Here is a 25,911-nt window from a genome sequence, read left to right on the forward strand (position 1 = left end):
ATGCTATTTTCATAGTCCTCTCTCTCTCTCTCTCTATATATATATATATATATGTATATATATAATATTTGGATTATTAATAATGATTATCTAAATTTTCTATATCCTTTATTTTGTTATTTAATCTGGAATTTTCCAAATTGAAATATTCTATAATGATGGGTATAGAGTTTTAATATTATAAGCTGGAAAACAGTTTGGAGGTGAGTGGTAATGATGGTTGCACAACCCTGTGAATGTACTTAACACCTGCTAAAACGGTATTTATGAAATAGGTATGAAACGGTATGAAAATAGGTAAGAGGGTAGAGTTTATATCATGTGTGTTTTACCACAATAAAAAAAGAAAAAATTCCTTATGGTTACGATTTTACCCATTTCTGTTTATTTAAATCTTACAACCAGGAGGTGAATGGGAAAAAGCAGTTGCAGAAGGAAAAGTGTGATGCCACATCGACATAAAGTTTTAATTCATGCAAAACATGCTATTTTTCAAGGAGCAAAAGGCTTATGTATATGCAGCAAAAGGCTTAACATATGAATGGGACATATTTTCCTTTAAGAGGAAAAAAAAATCCTTTTTTCATGCACAAGGGACTTACAATTTAAGCCCAGGTGCACCAGTATCTTACTGAGAGAGACAGAATCATCCTCACTTGTAGGTTGGCTCCTAGAAGGCTCCTGAACCAATCAGCCATGGGTCAGGGATTGCTGCCTCCCGTCTGCACAGCTGGGGTCAGTTGACTCACCTGTAGCCTGCAGTCCAGCCCCGCTCCAGCTTGGGGCTCATCTGAGGGAAAGTATTTAAGCACAGGAGCCTGCCCCTGCTAGGACGTTGAAACTTTTGGTCTTGGCGGTTCGGACAACAGTGAACATGGACTTCAAGCTGCTGGCAGTGAGATTCTTGTCTTGGGGGGAAACTTCAGATGGTAAGCTCTGTCCCGGGGTTTGGAAGAATGGCTCTATCTCTCTCTCTCCCTCCCACGTACCCTCTGTGGTTGCCAGAGGGCAGGCTGAGACCAGCCTACAGCACACAGGACAGATCAGGCCACCAAGCCAGTCTCCCTTGGTCTACAAGATCTTGGCATTACTTAAAACCAAGACATTTCACGTACATCTCCAGGTTGCTGGCTTTTCTTGGAAAAGTATGAAGCTCTGGCAGAGTTCATACGCGACAGCTCCCAGTGGTCAGCAGGATCCCAGCATCAGCCCCCTTCCCCTCAATTGTCAGCTGTAACCACCAAGGTAACTTTTCCTCCCTATTTGTGTCCTTTTCTTCCCCTCCCTCTTACCACCGTCACAGCTCAACACCCAAGGGGCTGCTTTTCCCCTCAGGGCTTCCAATTATGGAGGCCTGAAACTGAGGCCAGAGTGTGACCACTTGTTCTGGATTCTGTACGCCCCCAGGTGCCCTGGCCTAGGGGTCTGTTGCCTTACGAATAACCAAGGACCTGGAAGAAAGCTGCCTCTATCCACAGAAGGAGGACGCGAGTTGGCCTGAGAATTGGAAGGGAATGTTAAGAGCGTTCTGTGTTGGTGAGTGTTTCTGAGTGACCCTGAGCTACCTCTTTCTGGTGCCCCCCAGTACTAAGGAGTGGGGTCACAACTGAAGCCCCAGACCAGATTTCTGGGGGAGTGTGGGGAGAAGCAGAGAATGAAGGTGACTTGTACGGAAAGCGCCTCCAGCTGGGCCACCGCAGCAGAGCGGGGTGGTGGCCGGAGATGGGGGGGGGTGAGAGGTGAGAGAAACCCACTCCCCCCCACCCCCCCAGCAGTCCTCTGGGCTCTGGAGTGTTGTAGGGCGAGCGGGAGACCATTCCTCACTGCTTGGGAATGGTAATCCTCCCAGAAAGAGGAGCGGGGTACTTGCACTGGCCCCCTTCTTAGGAAGAGCAGCTGAGAAGAGACCAGGGAAGTGGAGGGGAGAGGACACGGGGCTGGGAAGGGCTTTAGCATTGGGGGCAGCAGGGGCCGGATGCCTCTGAAAGTCAGCACGAGCCAGCGGGCACTTGACGGCTGTCACTGCCATCTCCCCAAAGTGAGAACAATCCCCCCTAGGAATTTTCTTCAGGGAGTGAAAAACAAAATAAGGGAGAAATCCTGAAAGTATGGGGGTACTAATCCAAAAGAGATTCAATCTCAAATAGAAAGGGTCAAAGTCTATTTTGAAATCAGGAAGACTATTTTCTGCTGGAGGCAGACACTGGAGCTTCAGAGAAAATTACGTAAAATAATTCTCTTTGAGCCTAATAGGGGATGTTCCGTGCACCCAGGGCACCTGGGTGGCTCAGTTGGTTGAGCATCCCACTTCGGCTCAGGCCATGATCTCATGGTTTGTCAGTGCAGAGGCTGCTTCCGAACTTCTGTCCCCCTCTCTCCCTCTGCTTCTCTCCTCATGCCTCCTCTCAAAAATAACAAGCTTTTAAAAATATATCTAAAAAACTCAGTGCACCTGTATGAAGTGTCTGAATGAGGGATTTCTGTGCCTTAAACACCAACCGAGCTCATCTGAGGGTAGACTTACACTCACCCCTTGCAAGGTTTCTCCTCCTCGGCACTACTGATCCTTGGGACTGTGTAATTCTTTACTGTGGGGGGCAGGTGGACTATCTTACACACTTGGGATGTTTAACAACAACTCTGGCCTCCACCCACTAGATGTCAGTAGCATCCCCTTCCTAGCTGCAATAACCAAAACCTGTATCTATTGCCAAGCGTCCCCTGGGGGCAGAAATCACTCCCCATGGAGAGCCACTTTGCTAAGGCTGTCTTCTCCCATTCGTTGGGTTGGGACCAGGGACACAAAGGAAAACACCTGGAGCCTGGACCCAAGTAGGAAGTGTGAGGATGATGAGGCCTGGCTGTATGCTGAGGTCGAGCACTTGGCAAGTTTCACCTGTTCACTTCCGGGTGGGGGGTGGTTTTAAGTTCATTTTGAGAGAGGACGTGAGGGGCAGAGAGGAAGAGAGACAGAATCCCAAGTAGGCTCCACACTCAGCGCAAAGCCTGCTTGGGATCCTCTCTCCCTGCCTCTCCTCTGCTTGCTCGTGTGCTTGCTCTAGCTCTCTCGAAACTTAAATGGTTTTCTTTTTTAACAAACACCTCCACTTTTCTTCTTCACTCTCCTAATTGGCTTCGAATTCAATGATTCCCTAGGGCAGCCTTTGTCATCGGAGAGCCTCTCCTGAAAAATGAGGGCAGTGTAGGCCTGAGTTAAAACTCGGACTTCTCCATATCCCCCAGGCCCATTCTGCCAGCCGAAATACCAGGCCCCTGCGACCCTCTTCGCTCTCACCAAACCAGCAGACTTTCCTGACAGACCCCAGACTCCGAAGGCCTCAAACCTGGAATTTGAGGAAGTTAAATACTAATGGGGGACCGCGAAGACCATTAAAAAGTAATCTTCATTTGGAGGGAATGGGAAGAGAGCCCTCCTGTCAGGACAAGGTAGGTCCCCCGGTTCTTCCCAAGAGAACACCCCCTGGGAAAGGGGAAGGAGTGTCCCCTGTGTGATGTAAGTTTGCTTCCACAGGTCCCACCCACAGCACTGAGCAAGTCGAGGGACCACATCCTCAAAGAAAAAAATGGAATCTCCTATACAAGGAGGAGGCCAGGCCATGTTGTCAGAACCACAGCATGGAGCTGATGGAGAACAAAATGGGCTCTGGATTTCAGCCAGACCCAAGCTGAGGGCTGGTGTTGGAGGATCTAGCAAGATGTGGGAGGAGAGCAGTAGGAACTGGTAGGCACTGGTACCTCTATTGCAGAGATCCGTATCTCCCCGGAATTCTACTTTTAAGTCCCTGAAAACTAAGCTGGTATTTTCCTGAATACTCCTGAGGAAATGTTCTTTTGATAGGTGGCTGAAATCTGCCATTTTGTTGGCAGCCTCTTTAAACTGGTGGGGTTTCCGGAGATTAGGGTTCCTGTGACAGCCACTGTGTGCATAAGCATCAACCTAAGCCTGTTCCACATTGCTGCCTGGGTACTTGGGGCGGGTGGGTGGTGGGGGGTGGGGGGTGGGCAAAGGGACTCCAAATGTGAAGCTCCTGCCGTCTGCTGGGAAGCATGTAGAACGTGGCAGGTCTCCTTAGCTTGCAAGCAAGATAGTCTCAGACTCTCCACAGTTCTTGATCGTTTTGATAGAGTGGGATGCTGAATGAAATGTGGCTTTCTGGGAAAGAAAGGACAAGACCCTTTGCAGCCTGGGTTAGGGCATAGGAGAAGCAAATACCCTGGGATCTGGTAGCAAGTGCTCTTGGCTCAAGTGGTGGTGGGCTAAGAGCCTTTCTCTGGCCTACCCGTGAAGGAGACTGACCGGTGCAAGGTGGGATTGAAACCTGAAACCCAAATAGTCCTGTTGGTGGTGGCTCACTCTTCCACTGGGAGATGCTATGAGCAGTTGACGGGCTGTTGGAAACCGTACATAGGCCTTGCTTGCTGGTGCAGAGCTGGTCTCTCCCTCTCCGCTGCTCCTGTATCCCTCCCACCAGCCACTCTAAGGAAAAAGCCACATCTAGGGAATACTGGATGGGAGCAGGGTGGGGACACAGGCGCCAAAGTCTCCATCCTACTTGGATCCAGGCAGGAAGGGATGCCTGGATGGGGCTCAAGGTCCTGGTGAGGAGAAAAACTAATGTGATCTTGGGTTATGGGATCCTTTGGGCTGACCCAATATGCTTTCTTTGTTGTGTCTACATCTGACTGTGGGAGTTTAAATTTCATTTTTTATTCATCATAAGTGTACTGCTTAATCCCCTTCACTTATCTGACCCATCCCCATCCCCCCCTTCTGGTAACCATCAGTTCTCTTTAGTAAGTCTTTTTTTTTTTTTTTCTTCGCTCATTTGTTTAAATTCCACATGAGTGAGATCATCTGGTAGTTCTTTCTCTGACTTCTCACATAGCATTGTACTCTGTAGCTCTAGCCATGTTACAAATGGCAAGACTTCATTATGGCTGAATAATCACATACCACATATTTATCTGTTCATCCATCGATGGACACTGACACCTTACATATCCTGGCTATTGTAAATAATGCAATAAACATTGGAGTGTATGTATCCCTTCGAATTTGTGTGTGTGTGTGTGTGTGTGTGTTATTTCTCTGGGTAAATACCCAGTAGTGCAATTACTGGAACTAAGGTAGTTAGATTTTTAACTTTTTGAGGAAGCTTCATGCAGTTTTCCAGAGCTGTTACACCAGTCTGTATTCCCACAAATACACAATGGTTCCTTTGTCTCCACATCCTTGCTAACACTTTCTTCGTGTGTGTGTGTGTGTGTGTGTGTGTTTGCCATCCTGATAGGACTGAGGTGATATCTTACTGTTTGGATTTGCGTTTTCCATATGAGTGAGTTGAACATATTTTCATGTCTGTTGGCCATCTCTAGGTCCTCTTTGGAGTAAATGTTGACATCTGCCCACTTGTTAAATGGACTGTTTTTTGGGTGTTGTCGCTGTTCTTTATATATTTTTGTTACTCTTTGTTGGATACATCACTTACAAATATCTTCTCCTTTTCCTTCACTGTGCGGGAACTCTTTATTTTGGGGTAGTCACAATAGTCGTGTTGTATTTTTGTTTTTGCCTTAGGAGACTGATCTAGAAAAATATTGCTGTAGCTGATGTCAAATTACTGCCTGTGCTCTCAAGGATTTTTGTGGTTTTAGGTCTCCCACTTAGGTCTTTAATCCGTTACTGAGTTCTTGTTCATGGTGAAAGAGTGGTCCAGTTTCATTCTTTTGCATGTAGCTGTCCAGTTTCCCAGTACCATTTGAGACTTTTTCCCATTGTATGTTCATACCTCCTTATTAAAGATTAATTGAATTGTGGGTTATTTGTAGGTTTTTCTGCCCTATTCCATTTATCTGTTTACTTTTGTGCCAGTTCCATACTGTTCTAATTATTACTGTTTTATAATCTATAACTTAATCTGGAATTGACACTTCTCGTTTGGTTTTTCTTTTCCAAGATTTCTTTGGCTACTTGAGGTCTTCTATGGTTCCATACAAATCTTACGGTTTCCATATACTTTAGGATTGTTCTAGTTTTGTGAAAAATTCTGTTGGTATTTTTGACAGGGATTGTATTAAATCTGCAGATTGTTTTGTGTAGTATAGACCTCTTAATGATATTCTTTCAACTCAAGTATGGAATGTCTTTCCATTTCTTTGCATCTTGAATTTCATCTGTTAGCTTTTGGAGTACAGGTCTTTCACCTCTTTGGATAAGTTTATTCAATAATTTACTGTCTTTGGTGCAGTTGTGAATGGGATGGTTTTCTTTGTACATCTTTTAATGCTTATTTTTGAGAGTATGAGCGGGGGAGGGGCAGATAGGAGACCCAGACTCTGAAGCAAGCTCAGCTCTGAGCTGTCAGAGCCCAATGCAAGGCTCTAACTCCCAAACTGTGTGATCATGACCTGAGATGAAGTTGGATGCTTAACTGAGCCACTCAGGCACCCCATGAATGGGATTGTCTGCTTAATTTCACTTTCTGTTGCTTCGTTATTAGTGGAGACGAATACAAATTTCTGTACGCTGATGTTTAAAATTGTTTTTCTTTAAACTCCTCCTACCTCCCATATGGGGCTCAAATTCACCACCCCAAGATCAAGAGTTGCATGTACTACTGACTGAGCCAGCCAGATGCCCCTGTATACTGATTTTATATCCTGTGACTTTACAGAATACAATAATCAGTTGTAATGGTTTTTGGTGGAGCTTTAAGGTTTTTTACATACAGTAGGTCCTCTACAAGTAGTTTTATTTCTTTGCTAATTTGGATGCTTTTGATTTACGTTGTCTGACTGCTATGGCTAGGACTTACAGCACTATGTTGAATAAAAGTAGACATCCTTGTCTTATTCCTGACCTTAGGGGAAAACTTTTTCGCTATTGAGTATGATGTTCACTGTGGGTTTTTCATACATGGCCTTTGTTATGTTGAGGTATGTTTTCTCTAAACTTGGCAGAGTTTTTAACGTGAATACATGTTATACTTTGTCAAATGCTTTTTCTAAATATTTGATCATGTGGTTTTCATGCTTTGTCTTATTGATGTAATGTATCATGTTAAGTGAAAACTGAACCAGTCTTGCATCCCAGGAATAAATCCCACTTGATCGTGCTGTAGGATTTTTTAAATGTTTACTTGGATTTGGTTTGCTTAAATTTTGAGGATTTTTGCATCTATATTTGTGAGATATTGGCCTATGGTTGTGTGTGTGTGTATGTGTGTGTGTGTCCCCCCCCCCCCAAAACGCCCCCCCCCCCCCCCCACCAGCCCTTCAGATGTAGGTGTAAGGTTAGGTCGCAATTTTTCTTGAGGTAGACCTGTATTGCTATAAACGTCCCTCTTAGAACCACTTTTGCTGCATCCTGTAAGAGTTGTTATATGCTTGCCTTTCCCCATTCCAGAGGGGATTAGCCTGCTAGGGGAAGAGCTCTATATGGAAAAGGGCTAGTAGGACTAACTCCACTGCCATTTGCTGCCAGTATGAGGGTCAGAATTCATCATGGGAGCCTCTACCCTCTGATGTCCGAAGTTCTCGCTACATAGGCTTCTGACTGCCAACAAACAAGACCTCTGTCTCCATGGCCCTGACCAGTGTTACACACTTCTGTCAGCAGGGGTGGTTGACAAACCTGAAAAAATCCGAGGGGCTGGGTGCCAAGTAAAATTTCTTCTGTTCGTATGGGTGGGTTCAGGATATTCCATCTCTCTAGCACTCAAAGGGGAAAAGGGGCTATCTTTGCCCTAACTTCTACATCCTAACCCCACAAACAAAGGACCCCTAACACCTTAGATTCTTCAAGCATTTGAGACCGAACAAGTTTGACTCTGCAGATTAGAGCCTTTAACAAAGGGAGACAGATTTTACCTGGACTTGCCCTTGGGGTTTTAAGACTTGTAGCCACATCAGAGGGACTCCTTTTGGAAAGCTGCTCTTAGCTCTTAGTGAGTTGGAATAATTGATCTGTGAAGGCCTTGTGATGCTCAGTTCTCAAATTGCCATTCCGGGGTTGGTTAACATGGACTCTGAGACTAACAAGGGAGAAAAAGCCCAAAAGTCTTGTCAAGAAATGGCCTCATCTATTCAAGAACATTGCCGTCTTGACCCCAGCAGTATCTTGTCTTTTCTTGGGGGGAAAAGCACACAATTCCTTATGGAAGCTTCAGTTACTGCATACACCCCGTTTGTCCCCAGCTGGAGCCAAAGACCCTAGCCCAGTGGGGCCATCTTCTGAGCCTACCACGCACTGGCTTGATAAAGTTTTAGAGAAGTTGAAACCTAGCAGTGTCCACTGAGCTGGTATAGCTGTTCCCCCTCAGAGCCAGCCCTGCAGTAGAAGTAGATGTGGTCACCCCATTGGGCAGAACACAGACGTGTGGGCTGTTGTCAATGGCCTGGCTGTCTGGGCAGGCTGCACTTCTCCAAGTGGAAGAACAATCAAAGATGTTACACTTGCTGATTGAACTGTCTGGGTCACTCAGAACTGGCTTATGCCCAGGCATCTGAGACCTACTGGGATCAACTGTCTGATCGAACCTAGCTCTGCTCTTGATGCAGAGGCTACTGTTGAATGTCAGCCTGTGACTTGAGCCGTAAGTTGACCTGCTTGTCCCACAGTGGGGATGGCCATATTGCAAGGGAGGTTTCCCCTTCTCCTGCTTTACAGATGGATTTCAGCAGCCCTTTGACCACCCCCACCTGTGGCAGTCAGGGCCTGTCTCGCCCCTGATAGTACTTCAGGTTGTTTATCAGCCTCTTCCCTGAAAGGGATGCCCAAGGGATTCCAACTTAAGTATCAAGTTTTATAAAAAGGTCTGTCTCTCACCTGATTCTTGATGAAAAGCTCAAATGAGTAAGGGATGACTGGACAGAAAGTGGCTATAGCTACTGGCATGGGACAGAAGAACTGGGTGGCGGGGAACAACAAAGCAGCTCAGGTGGGGGGAGGAAGGGCATTAATGACCTGTCTTTCAGAACTGTCCTCAGCTGTGTTGTAGGGGAAAGTCCACGGTAGGTCCCTCCCAAATGGGTGAAAGAAATTTACTGGCTGAGTCTGCCCTCCTCGGTCAGATGGCTCTGACCATTCTATGACGTAGATAGATGTGACCCAGCTAGCACTGGGACAAACTAAACGGTCTTAAGACCTTCCAAATGGATGAGCCGGAGACCCAAAGACTTTCCATCGGCTAGGAGGCCATGTTGGAGCTGCTGTCAACCTGTGCTTTCTGCAGAATGTAGATCCTAGTTCAGGCAACTTCCCAAAACTAAACTCTTCCAAGGGCACTATATTCTCTCCTGGGATTGTATGGCTTATGTGGAAGCTACACATCAGCTTTTCTCTCGCCTAAAACAGTGGCTTACACCTGAAGAGGTCACCTGGAAGTGTTTAAGGAGGCACCTCCTTGGTCCTAGTGGGCACCCAGGTCAGCCTTAATTCTCTGGCTTGGGTTGTTATGGATGAGGAAATTACCCTAGACTTCCCCCTTGGAGGCCAAGGTAACTGCAATTGTTAATACATCCTGTACCTTGTGGATTAATGCTTTAGTTGATACAGAAACCTAAAGAAAGAGCCACTTGTGTAGATGGACACTAATGGCTTCGTGGGCTTGCTTCAGCTGGAACCCTGGGGTATACCTGAGGACAATATTGCAGATTCTGATATTGTTAGAGTACAAATTGAATGGATCTGGTCTTGACTCCTGTTGGCTTAACTATGCCAGTCAGTGAACCATTATGATTTTTCATAGGAAAACTTGCTAGAAGCCAAGACAATATAGAAATGAGGAGTGAATATTGTTTGGGGAGGGGAGCAGCCAATCTTCAATGGCATTTCCGTATGTGTCGTGATCACTCACATCTGGATTTTTTCATGTGCCTGGGTGACAGACTGGGAAGACAGAAGGGTAGAAGGCATGTTAGTTTCTTGACCACTGATAACGGATAATGGCTCACCATTGCCACTTGATGTCCAATAGGCATCTCAAACTCGTCTACATGTGAACGCCTGGTCTCTTTTAAACTTGTAATTTTCTTTCAACTAGCGTCAACTCCACTTTTCCTGTTGCTTGGGCAAAAACCTAAGATGTCATTCTTTTTCTCTTCCTACACGTACCATCAAGAAATCCTATTGGTTGTCTTTCAAAATACATCCAGAAACTTGCTACTCCTCCCTGCCCTTGCTACTCTCCCCCGGTACCAATCTGGACCATCTCCTTTCTTGGCTTGCTGCAGGAGTGGTGCCATAGGGCATTTCAGATCTCTCGTACCAGATGTTCCTTTTGTCCCTGGCTGGGACCTTTCCGGAGTGCTGCATAAAAGATCCCAATTCTTCTTAGCTTTCTCTTTCCCCAGCAGATGCTGCATTCTGACTCTCTCTGGTTTGCTAACACAGCCTTTGATGTTCTGCTTGCCAACTCCCAAATCTGTTTTCATTCTTTTCTATTACCTCCTCTTATTCTTTGGTTTTTAAGGGATTCTGCCTCCATTCTCCTCTCAAACATCTAAGTTCACTATAGTTGGGGTTTCAGGATGGAACACAGGTAACCCTGTGTCCAAGTTACCATGTTTAACTGGGAGCCCTAGCAGTAATCTTGTAAATAGAAGCAGCCTTCCAGGCCACATAGCTAATTGTGCTATTCCCTTAACACATTCTCCAAGCATTTTACAGATATATTTGTAAACATGCCTTGAAGCAGTAAGAACGTTGCTGGAAACTTAAGCTTAAAACTGTTAAATACATCTAGAGGGTGGCCTGAGAAGGCTGAAGCATTTTGAAGATGGAGGCTGATTTCTAATGCAGGTAACATCTAAGAGGCACGTGGATGTAGAACTCTAACAGTAAATTTGTGCTTTGTTTTGTTTGTACCTATTCTTTTGTGATAACAACATGGTTCTCTTATCCATGTGCTTTTCTACAAATCTTCCTGCATATTATGTGTCATATTTTTGGTGCTCAGTAGGACTTCCTACTGCATGTGGTATACTGGAGTTACAAAAACAAAATGGTTTTTCTTCCCCCTGAAATTCTACTTGAATCAAGTTCCTGAGCTACCCAGGTGCCCCTCTTTTCTTAATTTACATATAAGTTAGCATAATAGTGCAGTAATTTCAGGAGTAGATTCCAGTGACTCATCCCCTACGTATAACACAGTGCTCATCCCAACAGGTGTCCTCCTTAATGCCCCTTACCCATTTAGCCCATCCCTCCACCCACAACCCCTCCAGCAACCCTCAGTTCTCTGTATTTGAAGTCTCTTATGTTTTGTCCCCTTTCTTGTTCTTACATTTTTGCTTCTCCATTATCATCTTCTGTACCTTAAATTCATGAGTGAAGTTATATTTGTCTTCCTCTAATTTTGCTTAGCATAATACTCTCTAGTTCCATCCATGTAGTTTTCAAATGGCAAGATTTCCATTCCTTTTGATTGCCAAGTAATACTCCGTGTATGTATATGTGTATATATGTACACACACATATCTTTATCCACTCCTCAACTGATGGACATTTGGGTTCTTTCCACACTGTGGCTATTGATAGCACTGCTGTAAACACTGGGGTGCAGGTACCCCTTCGAAACAGCTTTGTTTAAAAAAAAAACCACCAATGGAAACCAATTGGACAACAAATTTCATATTATAAAAATAAAAAACACAAATTTTAAAGAAACCTTGTTCCCATAAGATTAGTTATACAGGCTTGTACATACTAAGAACATAAGATAAATCCTGTAACATTTTGGAATGTTCTTTGTCATTTTTATATAAAAAGTTACAAACACCTATAACCCTGTACTAAATGTTCCTTCACTGGAGCACTCTTTGTGCCCAGGCAGCTGCCCTAACTTAGGCTAAAGACAAAATAAAACTTTTGTCTTTAAAATAAAAGTTTGTTCGTCTTTGTCAATAGGTTGATTCAGATAGCACAAGAGTAGAATTAGATTAAGAAAGGCAACACACCTAATAACATAATTAGACAAGACTACAAAATACACTAGAATGTTAGGTATAACTCCATGGCAATATACTTGAAAACTTAAAGGAATTTTGCTTTCCTAGCAAAACCTGAGTGTCCATAATGGACTCCCATGTATTGGGCAGGGTAGGCCATGTTACACTGTGATAACAGCCTTCAAATCCCAGTGGCTCAATGCCATAAAGATTTCTTTCTCAAAGCAAACCACCATCACAAGTTGGAGCTTTGGGTCATCACCCTCTGGGACCAGGTAGATAGAGTGACTATTGAGTACTGGCAATGTGGCAAAGAGATGGATAAAATGCATACTGGCTCTCAAAACTCCTTCCAGAAAGTGATGTACATCACTTCTAATGATTACTGCTCAAACAAGCCACATGGTCACACCCAGCTCCAAGACGTGTAGGGGTGGGTGGGTGAGTGGAGAGAGTGATACTAGGATGTACCCCAGGGGAAAACCAGAAATAAAGGCATACACTAGACAATGTTCCTGGTCTTCTAGTTTGCAATACCCAAATGTTCATGGAATAGTTGTATCAGAATAATGGGTTTGGGGACAAATGTTTAGGGAAAACTTACATTTAAAAACCACGTTTGTTGAGGATGCAGAGAATGATTTTGCACTGTTGGCGGGAATGCACACTGGTACAGCCACTCTGGAAAACAGTATGGAGGTTCCTTCAAAAAATTAGAACTATCCTGTAGCCCAGAAATTGCCCTACTAGGTATTTATCCAAAGGATAAAAAATGCTGTTTTGAAGGGGCACATGCACTCCAATGTTTATAGCAGTGCTATCAACAACAGCCCAAATGTCCAACTGATGAATGGGTAAAGAAGATGTAGTATAGATATATACAAGGGAATATTACTCCGTGATCAAAAGAATGAGATCTTGCCATTTGCAATAACATGGATGGAACTAAGCAAAATAAAGACAAATATCATGATTTCACTTGTGGAATTTAAGAAACAGATGAACATAAGGAAAGGCAAGTAAAAATAAGATAAAAACAGGGAGGCAAACCATAAGAGACTCTTAAATGCAGAGAACAAACTGAGGGTTGCTAGAGGGGTGTTGGGTGGGGGGATGGGCTAAATGGACAAGGGGCATCAAGGAGGGCACTTGTTGGGGTGAGCTCTGGGTGTTATATGTAAGTGATGAATCACTAAATTCTGTTCCTGAAATCATTACATTGTAAACTAAAATATGGGGGCGCCTGGGTGGCGCAGTCAGTTAAGCGTCCGACTTCAGCCAGGTCACGATCTCACGGTCCGTGAGTTCGAGCCCCGCGTCGGGCTCTGGGCTGATGGCTCAGAGCCTGGAGCCTGCTTCCGATTCTGTGTCTCCCTCTCTCTCTGCCCCTCCCCCGTTCATGCTCTGTCTCTCTCTGTCCCAAAAATAAATAAACGTTGAAAAAAAAATTAAAAAAAATAAAATATGAGAAAAAGCAAAAAAAAACCCACATTTTTAATCTGTGGGGAAAGATTGAATTATATTCCAAATACAATTGGTAGAACTTCAGAATCAACAAAAGGGATACACATCTTTGATGTTCTAGGAAAAGCATCCCAGTCTTACTGAACACAAAGCAACCACGTTCATTTCTGGTGATGAAGAAGCAATGTTTTAAGCTTTTTACATGCCAATATTACAATTTACTGGTTTTGTAACTGAACCCACGTTCATCTGCCCAACGGGCAGCAAAGCCAACCCTGGAGACTTCAAGGATGCAGAAAGAAAGGGCAGTCAAGAGTCTGGAGAGCATGCCTCAATGGCCAATTCTTACAAGTGCTTGCCTTTAAACCAAGGAAATAAAGCTCTTTTTACAAGCTGATCTCAGCAATACCACCGAAGGTTAGAGAAAATCTCTCACACTGACAACATACATGACCACATACAAATATGCAAATCAGATGCAAACAATCTTAAAGGCCCAATTTCCAAATATCTCCCTTTTACAAAATCGCAAGATGGTGTAATTTATACATCCATTATTGGCCATTTTTCTCCAGAGTCAAATGAATATTTCTGTCAATGTTATAAAAAAAAATTGCCCAGTTTTGGAGAATACAGCCCAAAGGGGCTGCAGGCAGGAAATGAATTGTCATTTCCCGTTTTCCAGTTAGAACATGGCTGGTTTTATCTAAAGATACCAAAAGCTGTGGCAACAAACCAAAGAAGCTCAGAGTACCTCTGTGAGCATTCATGTGTTCCTCTCTGAAAGTCAGGGTTTCATCAATTGAACCAAATGGCTTTCTAGTTAACCCCTTCTTGCTCCATTAAGGAGCAAGAAAAAAGAGGGTAAGAGAGCCAACCCACATGGGAGGAAGGAGAACTTACCCTCACGGGGTACTCACCAAATGGAAACTAAAAAAGACCCAGAAACCGGTTTCTTTGCCACAAGAATTAAATTAAGCATCAAAGAAGGTCGGTGGCCCTCTGTCAGGGTGGAGTCCTGGGGACAGTCCCTAGGACAAAGAGCCTAGGCAGCTGCTTGCCTTCCTCATGGGACTTGTGTTACAGCTGGGGACCCATGAACCACAGGCAAAGAGCGTGTGGCTGGCTTGCCTAATTTGTAACTGACCCTGGCTTTGTGAGCCTGACACACAGCAAAGCCAGACTGTGGGATACCAAGGCAGTCAAATGAGGAGATGGGAGAACAAGCCTCAAATCTGTCTCCCAGAAGCAGGACAGTCAGGGATAGCTAGCTAGTTAATATTTTTTTATTTTTAAGTATAACTTATTGTCAAGCTAGCAAACATACAGTATATACAGTGTACTCTTGGCTTCGAGAGTAGATTCCCATGATTCATCACTTACATACAACACCCAGTGCTCATCCCAACAAATGCCCTCCTCAATGCCCATCATCCATTTTCCCCTGTATCCCCTCCCTGCACCACCGCCCCCCCCCCCGCCCCATCAACCCTCAGTTTGTTCTCTGCATTTAAGAGTCTCTTATGGTTTGCCTCCCTCTTTCTTTGAGACTATTTTTTCCCTTCCCTTCTCCCATGGTCTTCTGTTAAGTTTCTCAAATTCCACATAGGAGTGAAAACATGTCTTTCTCTGACTGGTTTCTTTCACTTAGCATAATACCCTCCAGTTCCATCCACACTGTTGCAAATGGCAAGATTTCATTCTTTCTCGTTGCCAAGTGATATTCCATTGTGTCTATAAACCACATCTTCTTTATCCGTTCATCAGTTGATGGACATTTGGGCTCTTTCCATAACTTGACTATTGTTGAAAGTGCTGCTATAAACATTGGGGTACATGGGCCCCTATGAATCAGCACTCCTGTATCCTTTAGATAAATTCCTAGTAGTGCTATTGCTGGGTTGTAGGGTAATTCTATTTTTAATTTTTTTTTTTTCAACGTTTATTTTTGGGACAGAGAGAGACAGAGCATGAACGGGGGAGGGGCAGAGAGAGAGGGAGACACAGAATCGGAAACAGGCTCCAGGCTCTGAGCCATCAGCCCAGAGCCCGACGCGGGGCTCGAACTCACGGACCGCAAGATCGTGACCTGGCTGAAGTCGGACGCTTAACTGACTGCGCCACCCAGGCGCCCCTATTTTTAATTTTTTGAGGAAACTCCACACTGTTTTCCGGAGTGGATGTACTAGTTTGCATTCCCACCAACAGTGCAAGAGGGTTCCCTTTTCTCCACATCCTCACCACCATCTGTTGTTGCCTGGGTTGTTCATTTTAGCCATTCTGACCAGTGTGAGGTGGTATCTCATTGTGGTTTTGATTTGTATTTCTGATGGTGAGTGCTGTTGAGCATCTTTTCATGTGTCTGTTGGCCATCTGGATGTCTTCTTTGGAAAAGTGTCTATTCATGTCTTGTACCCATTTCTTCACTGGATTACTTTTTTTAGGTGTTGAGTTTGGTAAGTTCTTTATAGATTTTGAATACTAACCCTTTATCCGGTATGTCATTTGCAAATATCTTCTCTCATTCCGTTGGTTGCCTTTTAGTTTTGCTGACTGTTTCCTTTGCTGTGCAGAAGCTTTTTATCTTGATGAGGTCCCAATAGTTCATTTTTGCTTTTATATTCCTTGCCTTGGGAGACATGTGGAGTAAGAAATTGCTGCAGCTGAGGTCAAAGAGATTGTTGCCTGTTTTGTCCTCTAGGGTTTTGATGGTTCCTGTCTCACATTTAGGTCTTTCATCCATTTTGAGTTTATTTTTGTATATGGTGTAAGAGAGTGGTCCAGTTTCATTCCCCTTCATGTTGCTATCCAGTTCTCCCAGCACCACTTGCTAAAGAGACCATCTTCTTTCCATTAGATATTCTTTCCTGTAGTCAGGGATATTTAAAGGCAAAGGAGAAAAAAAAAGGTCTGGGTAATAAGTTGCAAAGGTACTTAGTACATCTGTTAACCCTTTGGTTACCAGTTTCATTTCCATATAGGCACTTCATGTGTTTTCCTTGGATTTTAGGGAACGTTGGGAAGTTTGGGGTTCTGTGTAACACATTATTAATTTTTCCTACCTAAAATACCAAGTGGGGGCGCCTGGGTGGCCCAGTTGGCTAAATTTCTGACTTCAGGTCAGAGTCACACAGTTCATGAGATCTAGCCCTGTGTCAGGCTCTATGTTGACAGCTCAGAGCCTGAAGCCTGCTTCGGATTCTGGGTCTCCCTCTCTCTCTGGCCCTTCCCCACTAGCGTTCTGTCTCTCTCAAAAATAAACGTTAAAATACCAGGTGTTGGTGAGGATATGGAAGAACTGGAAATCTCATACACTGCTGATGGAAACGTAAAATGATGCAGCCACCCTAGAGTCTGTCAATTTCTTTAAAAACTTAAACACACACCTAGTAAATGGCCCAGCTATTCCGCTCCTAGGTATGACCCAAAAGAAGCATGTCCATAGATAGACTTATACGTGAATGTTCATTGTGCTTTAGTTATTAAAGCCAAGTGTCCACTAACAGATGGCTAGATTAAAAATTTTAGTACATTGTAAAACAGGACACTATTCAGCAATAAAAAGGAACAGACTACTGACGAGCACAAAATCAATGAGCCTCAAAATAATTACGCCAGCTGAAATCAGCCAGAACAAAAGAAGCATACATACCGGTGACAGCATTGACATAAATCTCTAGAAAATGCAAAAAATTATGTGCATAACTGGGGCGCCTGGGTGGCTCAGTCAGTTGAGCAGCTGACTTCGGCTCAGGTCACGATCTCACAGTCCGTGAGTTCGAGCCCCGCGTCGGGCTCTGTGCTGACAGCTCGGAGCCTGGAGCCTGTTTTGGATTCTGTGTCTCCCTCTCTCTGACCCTCCCCCCGTTCATGCTCTGTCTCTGTCTCAAAAATAAATAAACGTAAAAAAAAAATTAAAAAAAAAAATTATGTGCATAACTAATTCAGCCTTGACAGAAACGTGGAGAATGAAGGTAGCTATGTTAGGTTGTGGGAATCCTGGCAGCTGGATAATCGTTGTCTGTGCTGTTGACCAGGTCTTATTTCCTGGCCAGGCTCTCCTCAACAATCTGGCACTCCAGCCCTCTTTCTTTACCAAAATTGTCTATTCTAATAACCAAAACATATCCATCATAAATTTCTTGAAACCAACAGAACAGTGTTTCTGAAATGCTAATTTTTAACAACAGCTAGTATCTTAATGGGCTTGCTTCCAGGAACAGACAGTTTCAACTAAAGTTCTGGGACAGGAGAAATCAAATGACAAAGTCCTCTAAGCCAAGAATAGAGATTTGGAATCTTTATCCTTGTCCTTGAAATCCCCAAATAACCTCAGGGTGTCCTAGTTTGATATTTACTCTGGGAGTGTATTTGACATTTATCTAAATTTCTTCCATTCAGGTTTAAGTAAGTCATGATATTTGAAGAAGAGCAGTAATGGGACAGCTTATAAATATCTCTTTCATCCCACAGTCATGTATAATCGAATGCCCATCTTACTGAAAGCACTGAGGGTTTCAGTTTGGCAAACCTGTTTATTTGGGGGGGGGGGGGGGAAGAGGCCATGTATAGAAAAGAGGACCGGCAAACTTCTTTCTCTAAAAGACCACATAATATTTTAGGCTTTGCAGGCCAAGAGGTGAAAATAAAAAATATTATGTAGGTACCAATATAACAACACAGAAAACATATTTTCATATTTCTGATGAAATTTAAAATATATTGAGTATAATTTATTTTAATGTAGGTCTATTAGAAGAATGGAATTGGAGGAGGGAATAACATTTTGCTTAATTGGGGTTGAAAATTAGTGTTTCTAACATCACATGGATTGCAAATGTTCTTGGCTCACGGGCTATCCAAAAATAGGCAGAGGGAAGGATTGGCCTGTGGGCTACAGTTTGCCAACCCCTAGTAAAGAAAGTGTGGTTTCAATGTTTAAAGTATTCCTGAGGTTCTGGCTAATGTTACAGGGAGAAAAGAGAAAAAAGAGAAAGAGATGTGTAAAGATTGGAAGACCTACATTAACATGTATTTGCAGATAATATGACCATATCTATAAAACCAACAGAATCCACAAAGTATTAGATTGATTTTATTGTAATAAAAAAATGCCATCAAGGTTGCTAAAGAGATCAACTTACAAAAATCAATAACATTTCTCTATACCAGCAAAAACTCATGATAACTAATGGTTAAAAAACCCAGAAAACAAAAACAGTGAAAGTATATGGGAACCAACAACCAAGAACACACCAGAAAATTAGAAAATTACTAAGGAGAAGGGCGCCTGGGTGGCTCAGTCGGTTAAGCCTCTGACTTTGGCTCACGGCATGATCACACAATTCGTGAGTTCGAGCCCCACATCAGGCTCTCTGTTGTCAGCACAGAGCCTGCTTGGGATCCTCTGTCTCCCTCTGTTCCTCCCCTGCTTGCTCACTCTTTCTCAAAAATAAATAAAAAACATTACTAAGGAGAAAACTTAAAAACTCTAAGGAAGGACATAGAAGATTATCTGAATAAATTGACAGACTTGGGGTTCACTTGGTTTTGGCCCAGTGGGCCCTGTGTCAGTCTTCTGACCTCCAAAACTTGTGCTGTTTTGAAGCCACTAAATTTGTAGTGATTTCTTACACTGAACAGAAAATCAATCTGGGACCCATTTCTCCTGTCCAGCTGAATGCCAAAGAGAGTCCTCACTGCATTTGATGCACAAGCAGAGTTTCCTCGCATATACTTTTAACTCTTGGAAGGAAACGTGGTACATATGATCTACAGAGTAATCTTAATTCACATTTGCCTGCATTTGGAGTATTATTCTGTGGTGCTTGTTGCAGTAGATTTATTTCCCTTCCTTTAATCAGCTCAATTTGTTTTCAGACCCAAGAATGTGCTGATGGGCAATGAGATAAGAAACTATTAAAAAACAACTAAGAATTTAAATATGATGGTGGAAAATTCCCAAGGGGATTGGCCCTCCAGTTCCTGAACAGTGTACGAAGAAACAATAGCATAGCTCCCTGCGATGGCTGCTTCCACCATAACTTTCATCTGATGCCTGATTCATTTGATACTCTAGAAAACAGGTTTGAAAACTCAATGTCCTTCTCTCTGTGTCTTTTTGGTGAGCTAATCTGGGTTGACATCAGCAAGATGGTGGAATAGGCGGTGTGACCCCTCATCGCATACCCCAACAGAAACACCTATTTTAGCAACCACTCATGGATGAAAATAACTTTGTGGGAGTTGGGAAGTACAGGTAAGAGTTTCAGTGTGAGCTCCAGCTGCCATCCTGACCTAGGAACAGAGGGTCTTTTTGTGCTTCCCTCTTGACTGACATGTGGTACACCCAGCCATCTTCCCTCATCGATCATCATTGTGGCCCTCCTTGCACTGTTATTGTTGGTAATGTCTTAAGCACTCTCAGGGTTATGTTGGGCCATGCATGCCCCTCTGGGTAACAGCTGTTCTATCCCTTAAGTGCTAACATTTAAAAATGAGAGGTCCTAGATTTTCTTGAGTTCTGGCATCGGGGAGATGGCTACTCCATTTTGGTAGACTTGTTTAATCACTGTGTTGTATACCTGATACTAATAACAGCATTGTCTGTCAACCACCCTTCAATTAAACAACAAAAAAAGGATCTTCGCATGCATGACAGGTTGACTTTCTACAAAGCCTACTGACATATTTCAGCCAATAAGACCAAATGCTTAAGTCTGGAGCAATTAAGTCTGAACCTAACTTATTCTTCTGACCTGGAGGCAGAGTAAGATGTGGGGAGGGTCACATGCCTTTAAAGCTCTCCCTAATTAACCGTACGTTCATAATGACTGAGTCATTCTTTTTGTATGACAACTCCCACCCAGGTCTTGATCTGCCCCAACACCCATGTATAAGTTTTACACTGTTGCAAAAGGATTGTAAGTGGAAGATCATTACTTTCCTTTTCCCTTTCCCTGTAAGCTCCCAAAAGAAGAGGCTGATAGCATTTTGCCTCCTTGATGCCTCCTGACTGTACCAAGCCCAGATTATTGAAGGTAGGTATTGCTCACACTTAATGGGATCTCACTTAATATGTTCACAACAGATAACAGTGGTGATTGAAGGAACTTTTCCAAGAGTATGGAAGGACACTAACCATCTAATAGGACGGATGACACAGAGAAGCTAAAATATGGGGACATGTCCTGAAACATGTTGAGCTGGTACCAGCCTCAGCAACAGTCCATGGAGAAAGAGAATTCTAAGACGGGGCAAATTATGGGAAAGTTTATCTTATCACCAAGAAACAGGCAAATCAAAGGGCAACCAGCACTCATGGGGACAGACAATTACTGCAGAGGGAGAAACTCAGGAAAGATTTTGAGAAGCTAGAGAAGGATTATGGGTGCAGAGCCAAGGAGGTCCCCCCATTTGCTTTTTGTCGGCCCCACACTCCCATATACACAAACCACAAGACTGCAAGGCTAATCATTTATTGACCAGGCATAGGAAGTTCTTATTCATGACAGAGTTCTCCTGGGCATGGGAAAGACAGCTGGAAATTTTGGAGAAAATCTTGAAATCTTGGTTGGTTGATGTTTTCCTAGACAATTAAGGAAGATTCTGAAGATGCAGAGATAATGCTTTCCTATGTGATTATGATGGAAATCAGGTCACAGCACTTGTCACTAGATGGTGTGGGGACCACAGAAGGGAAGATCCTGGAGCCCAGGTAAGGAAGCATTCACTCAACACTAAATAAGCAAATGAAAAAGAGAACACAGAAACTTATTAAACATTCCTTGGATTGAATTGAAGCAAAAAGAACTTCTGTTATAGAGACAAATGGTGAATAGTAGATGTCAAGCTGTATTGTAACATGTTATTTGCCAGAATAGGGGAGGGAGGGCAATGAATAAATGCCCCCCCTTTTTTCTACTGCTGATCTCATATTTATTGTCCCCAAACTGAATCTATGAAAAAAAGAAAGCAATGAAGGATCCAAGGCTTGTTCTGCACTAGACTTCAGCACTAGAAGTTTTGAAGAGTTTTAGATAATTTGATAATTTAGGTAATTTAGATAAATTGAGAGATAACGGCAAAGCCATAGCTACCTTTTATTAAATGTCTGCTTTACGCAAGCTACATTATCTGAATGAAGCTCCACAATAAATCTAAGGTAGGAAACTGATGAGAAGATTCAGTGTCTGTTTTCCAGCTTAAAAGACAACTGGAAGTTCAGACAGCTCTATTCCCAGGTGAAAAGTTAAGGATGTACAAAGATCAAAGGAAGAAACGTTTGTTGTAAATTGGGAGGGTGAAATGCCTTCTGGGCTTGGAAGACCAACCATAAACACAGAAATGGATGTGAGTTTCATACTCGTGTCCTATTACCCTTTCTCCATTTCAAATTTTAAGTCTTAATGATTTTTAGCATGTCATCAATTACTGATGTCTTTTGCCAGCATTATGTCCACATGGTAACTCTGCAGGGTAGACATCATTATTCCCTTGGTAAATGCTTAGGTCATTTGTTCAAAAGTTCATGGTAGGAATGAGTCCTGAACCCAGCTCCTCCAATTCCACATCTCAAGCTCTCCTCACAAGCTTCCTTACCAAATTATTTTTATTGTCATCTTTGGACACAAACTCCTAATGCTTTTGGAAGGCACTGATCCCAGGGCCACCCCCTTTCCATCAGAGATCACCAACCTGGAGTCCTGGGCCGCTTCACTTCCTCGGGCCTGTAAACAGCGATCTGTAGAGACAGAACACATACAAACACCGAACCCAGTTTATTTGCCAGAGAGAAACCAAATGATTCTCTAGGTTAAGGCAAAGGGGACTAATTGGGGGTACTGCCTTCTCTTGTTTTTTTGTTGTTGTTGTTATTGTTTTTTTCCCCCTTCAGTAACATGGGAATTTAAGAAGAGAAAACTAGAAAATAACAATACTTACCAACTTCAGTCAGGTCAAGTATGTTTTCTTTAACAATCCCATGTTCTTGGCAGTATTTCACAAACTTTTCCTTGAGTTTTTGACTCACATCTGGTTCTCGGGCTGTGGGGAGAGTGACAGTAATTGCTGTGTCTTATGTATTTGTCACTGAGGCTCATAAGGGGGTGGCTCCAGATGGATGGAAAAATGACAGCACTGATTGGGTGCTTAGGCAGAATAACCTGTCTTGAATTTGACATCTTTAGGATATGGTTCTGGCAGGAAGACAGATTACCAAAGGTGAGCATCTGTCTTCAGAGGAGGAGAGACATTCCAGGATAAAAATTGGGAGGACCACTTTGTCTCCAGGTTTACCTTCCTTCCCCTCCTTCCCCACCCCAAGATGAGTGTCAGCATGAAAATACCGTACCATAGAACTCTACCAGTTGGAATGGTCTCTTCTTGTCAAAATTCAGAAGATGTAACAGGAGATACTCATCATAGACCGTTTCAACTATGCTAAATACATTGTATCCATCATCTGTGGAGAAACAGAACACAGTTCAGAACTTGTGCCACCGTGTGCTGGCCTCTCAGAGCTTGATAGGTCAGAGCTTGTTAGATCCACGGGAAGTAAGGAAACCCCTTTACTTATTTTCAACCACGAAACAAATTCAAGTGCATATCCTGGAAGATATAGAGAGTAATAGAGTAATACTTAATGTCTTCATTTACATCTCCCTGGGCTTCATGAGGCGACATCCAAGGGATACTGGTATTTGACTACTAGTAGAAAAATTCAGCCATAGCAGCAACTTATGCTCTATCATCCTCCCTGAGACTCACCCACCTCCCTTGACCATTTCTGCCAACTACGTGTCTCTATCCTCTCTATAGGCCCGCTGGCATTACATACCCAGTGCTCTATATCCTGAGCGATGATGTGCTATAGCAATGACCAGCAGACATCATCAGAAAGTAGGCAGGGAATGAGAAGCTGTCCCACCACTTATTTTGTCAATTTTCTTGCTGGAGGTACATATAAGCAAAGTACCTTCTTTATCTGATGGTATTATGTGCCAGGCATTGACTTTTTTTTACCCAAGGTTCTTCCAGATTCAGGATTTGGCTATTAGATGGCCCCTCCTTATATAATGTACATAAGCTATTGATCAGGAATTGGTCAAGATCTTGAAGATATTGGCGTTTATTAAATTCTTGGAGTGGAAGTAGAATTTAGAAAGACTTTTTAATATACTTACACACAACACTATATACACCATCCTTTGTTTTGTCAGCAACCAGAAATATTTCAGTACACTTTCCGTTCTCTCTGTAAAACAGAATAAGCTGATGTCCAAGAGATATTGATGCCCCAGCTCCCTCACACTCTACCTAGAATTTGGGTTTCTGATTCCACTTCACTGTTGAACATTTTTGGAGTACAGTTTCCAAAGAGCTTTTATTTACATTATTTTACTTTGTGATACTTTAAGAATGAGTCAACTACTTCCATTACTGTCACTCTGCCACTACTTCCCACTATTATCACTACAACTACCTGTCTAGATAATTAGCTTAGTGTTCACCATGTGCCAGCCTCTCACAGAAGTGCTCTCCAAACATTACCTCACATGGTCCTTGCAAAAAAAATAAACCATTAAAGAGAATTATCATCCTCTTTACCCAAGGGAAAATTGGGGTGGAAACAGATGAAGATTCTTGGTCATACATAAGAGATTCAAGAGAGAGACAGGCTGTCAATTCCAAGTCCTGTGCTCCAAACTTATGCTGTACTGTTACATTACTTATGATTCTGATACCCTCTACCCCGTCCGTACTTCCTCTACTCCTATTTGAATTTGTTTCTGTCATAATTCTTATCTTTGAATCTAGAAAAGGCCCAGGTTCTTCAGGTCCTGGATCAGTGTCAGATAATGGACTCTTAATACAAACCCAGAAGGTATGTGTACCCTCACACACACAGAATTCCAACACCATATTCAGACTCCCGTGTTTCCTCTCCCAAGTGACAAAGACCACACTTACTTTGTATGCAATACAAAGGCCAGAGAAGAGTTGTCCAGGGCTTTGATGTGTTCGACAAAAACCCTCATGCTACCATTTTCTTCTATCTTTTCCTTAACATCTGAGGCCAAGAGAATGGAATACCACTCTCCTGAAATCTGCAATAAATCAGTAAAATGATTGGGTAAGATAAAGGGGAGAGGGAACTCCATAGGAATACTTGTCTCCTTGAACCTGGCCTGTGTGCCAGGACTCATAATAATGATGTGAAGATGGAATTAGAACTCAGGTCAATTGGTACTACATCTAGGGCTCTTTCCACCATCCCTAAAGCAAGAACAGAGGTCCCCAAGTGTTCTCTTTTAATATGGTACAATTGCTCTTAGTCAAAAGTCTGAAACCACCCCTTTGGTCTAATACATCAAGGAACTCCTGTTCTCTGGTAGGGCCACGTTACTTCAGAATCCTCCACGCTACCCCACAAGGGCAGACGCTACTATACTCTACAGACTCTACCTTTGAAACATCGATGTTGCTTCTCACAACGTTTTCTTCCTCATGGGCACAGACTAGAGTCAGCCCTAGACACAGCAACAGCAGCTTCATCTTGGCAGGAAATAGCACGGTCTTCCCTACAGTCACTGGGAGCGAGTCTCTCCCTGATGGTGGCTCCAGTCCCCGGCTCCTCTGTTTTTATATCTGTTCTGGGTCCAGTTTTTTCGTCCATTGGACACCACCTTCCCTCCTCCCACTCCACGAAATGGTATATCATTCACTGGTGTGAGGCCAAAGACTGTTCTTGCCCTTTTGAAACTTGGCAATCTCCTCTCTTTTAGATCTACTTAATGACCTTAAATTTCTCAAAACACACACTCAAGAAAAATAGTGGAAAAAACCCTGCCTTTTGGAACCAGATTTAACTGTGGATCTGGCTTGGAATCAGAGAGCCAATTATGTGAGGCAGGAATGGAATAAAACTTGGAAAGGGAATGTGTAGGGAATCTATGTTCCATTGTTCAGATGGTGTGCAGAATTGGGTGCATCACTTCAATTTTACTAATTTCAGAAGCAAAGACACTGCCTCTACCAAAGACAGTACCTTCCACAAAGCAGTAAAATAGAGTTGATCAAAACAGGTTTGATTAAAATAATGAAATATGGCTTCTATTCAGTATATTTAAATTTCTTTTCCTTATTCTCTGAACTCAATCACTACATTTTTTTCTTTCCCCACAATGAATGGACAAGTGTTTAATCACTGAGTATACCTCACTATACCATATGCCCCATAAGAGAAATGGAGAAGTACAAGATATCATTCCTTGCTTCAAGTAACTATCAATGGAGTTGGGGAAATACTTCATATAATCAATAAAAACTTAACACTACAAGCGTATCAAATAACCCAACTGAGTGGGATTAAGTCCATACCATTGTAGGTCAGAAAAGGAGTGACACTAGAGAGGTGGTATCACGTAGAAAGGGCTTAAGAGCACGGCTTTGGGGGTGCCTGAGTGGCTCAGTTGG

The 25,911-nt window shown here is 43.1% G+C and overlaps 1 protein-coding gene and 1 long non-coding RNA gene across 3 annotated transcripts; one reads left to right on the plus strand and one right to left on the minus strand.

Moving 5' to 3' along the window:
• Positions 1-763: 763 nt before the first annotated feature.
• Positions 764-20,477, plus strand: LOC147575000 (uncharacterized). The gene is made up of 4 exons (XR_015242959.1): positions 764-1,245; positions 1,408-1,536; positions 19,315-19,520; positions 20,401-20,477. It is a non-coding gene; the product is annotated as an uncharacterized LOC147575000 (long non-coding RNA).
• LOC112849468 (allergen Fel d 4) lies at positions 15,575-25,344 on the minus strand. Of its 2 annotated transcripts, none has more exons than XM_086683736.1 (7): positions 24,901-25,344; positions 24,406-24,542; positions 23,619-23,689; positions 22,787-22,897; positions 22,378-22,479; positions 22,132-22,177; positions 15,575-16,301 (listed from the first exon to the last, which is right to left on the minus strand). In XM_086683736.1, exons 1-7 carry the CDS (start codon positions 24,988-24,990, stop codon positions 16,265-16,267), a joined length of 594 nt encoding a protein of 197 aa, XP_086539862.1. In that variant the 5' UTR covers positions 24,991-25,344; the 3' UTR covers positions 15,575-16,264. The 2 variants fall into 2 exon arrangements, with proteins under 2 accessions (XP_086539862.1, XP_025768886.1); XM_025913101.2 differs by lacking the exon at positions 15,575-16,301 and adding an exon at positions 20,899-21,173 and having other exon boundaries at positions 24,901-25,317.
• Between the last annotated feature and the right edge of the window lie 567 nt (positions 25,345-25,911).

The sequence above is a fragment of the Puma concolor genome, chromosome D4, assembly GCF_028749965.1.
Source record: "Puma concolor isolate L17-30 chromosome D4, mPumCon1.1.hap2, whole genome shotgun sequence".
Lineage (NCBI taxonomy): Eukaryota > Metazoa > Chordata > Mammalia > Carnivora > Felidae > Puma > Puma concolor.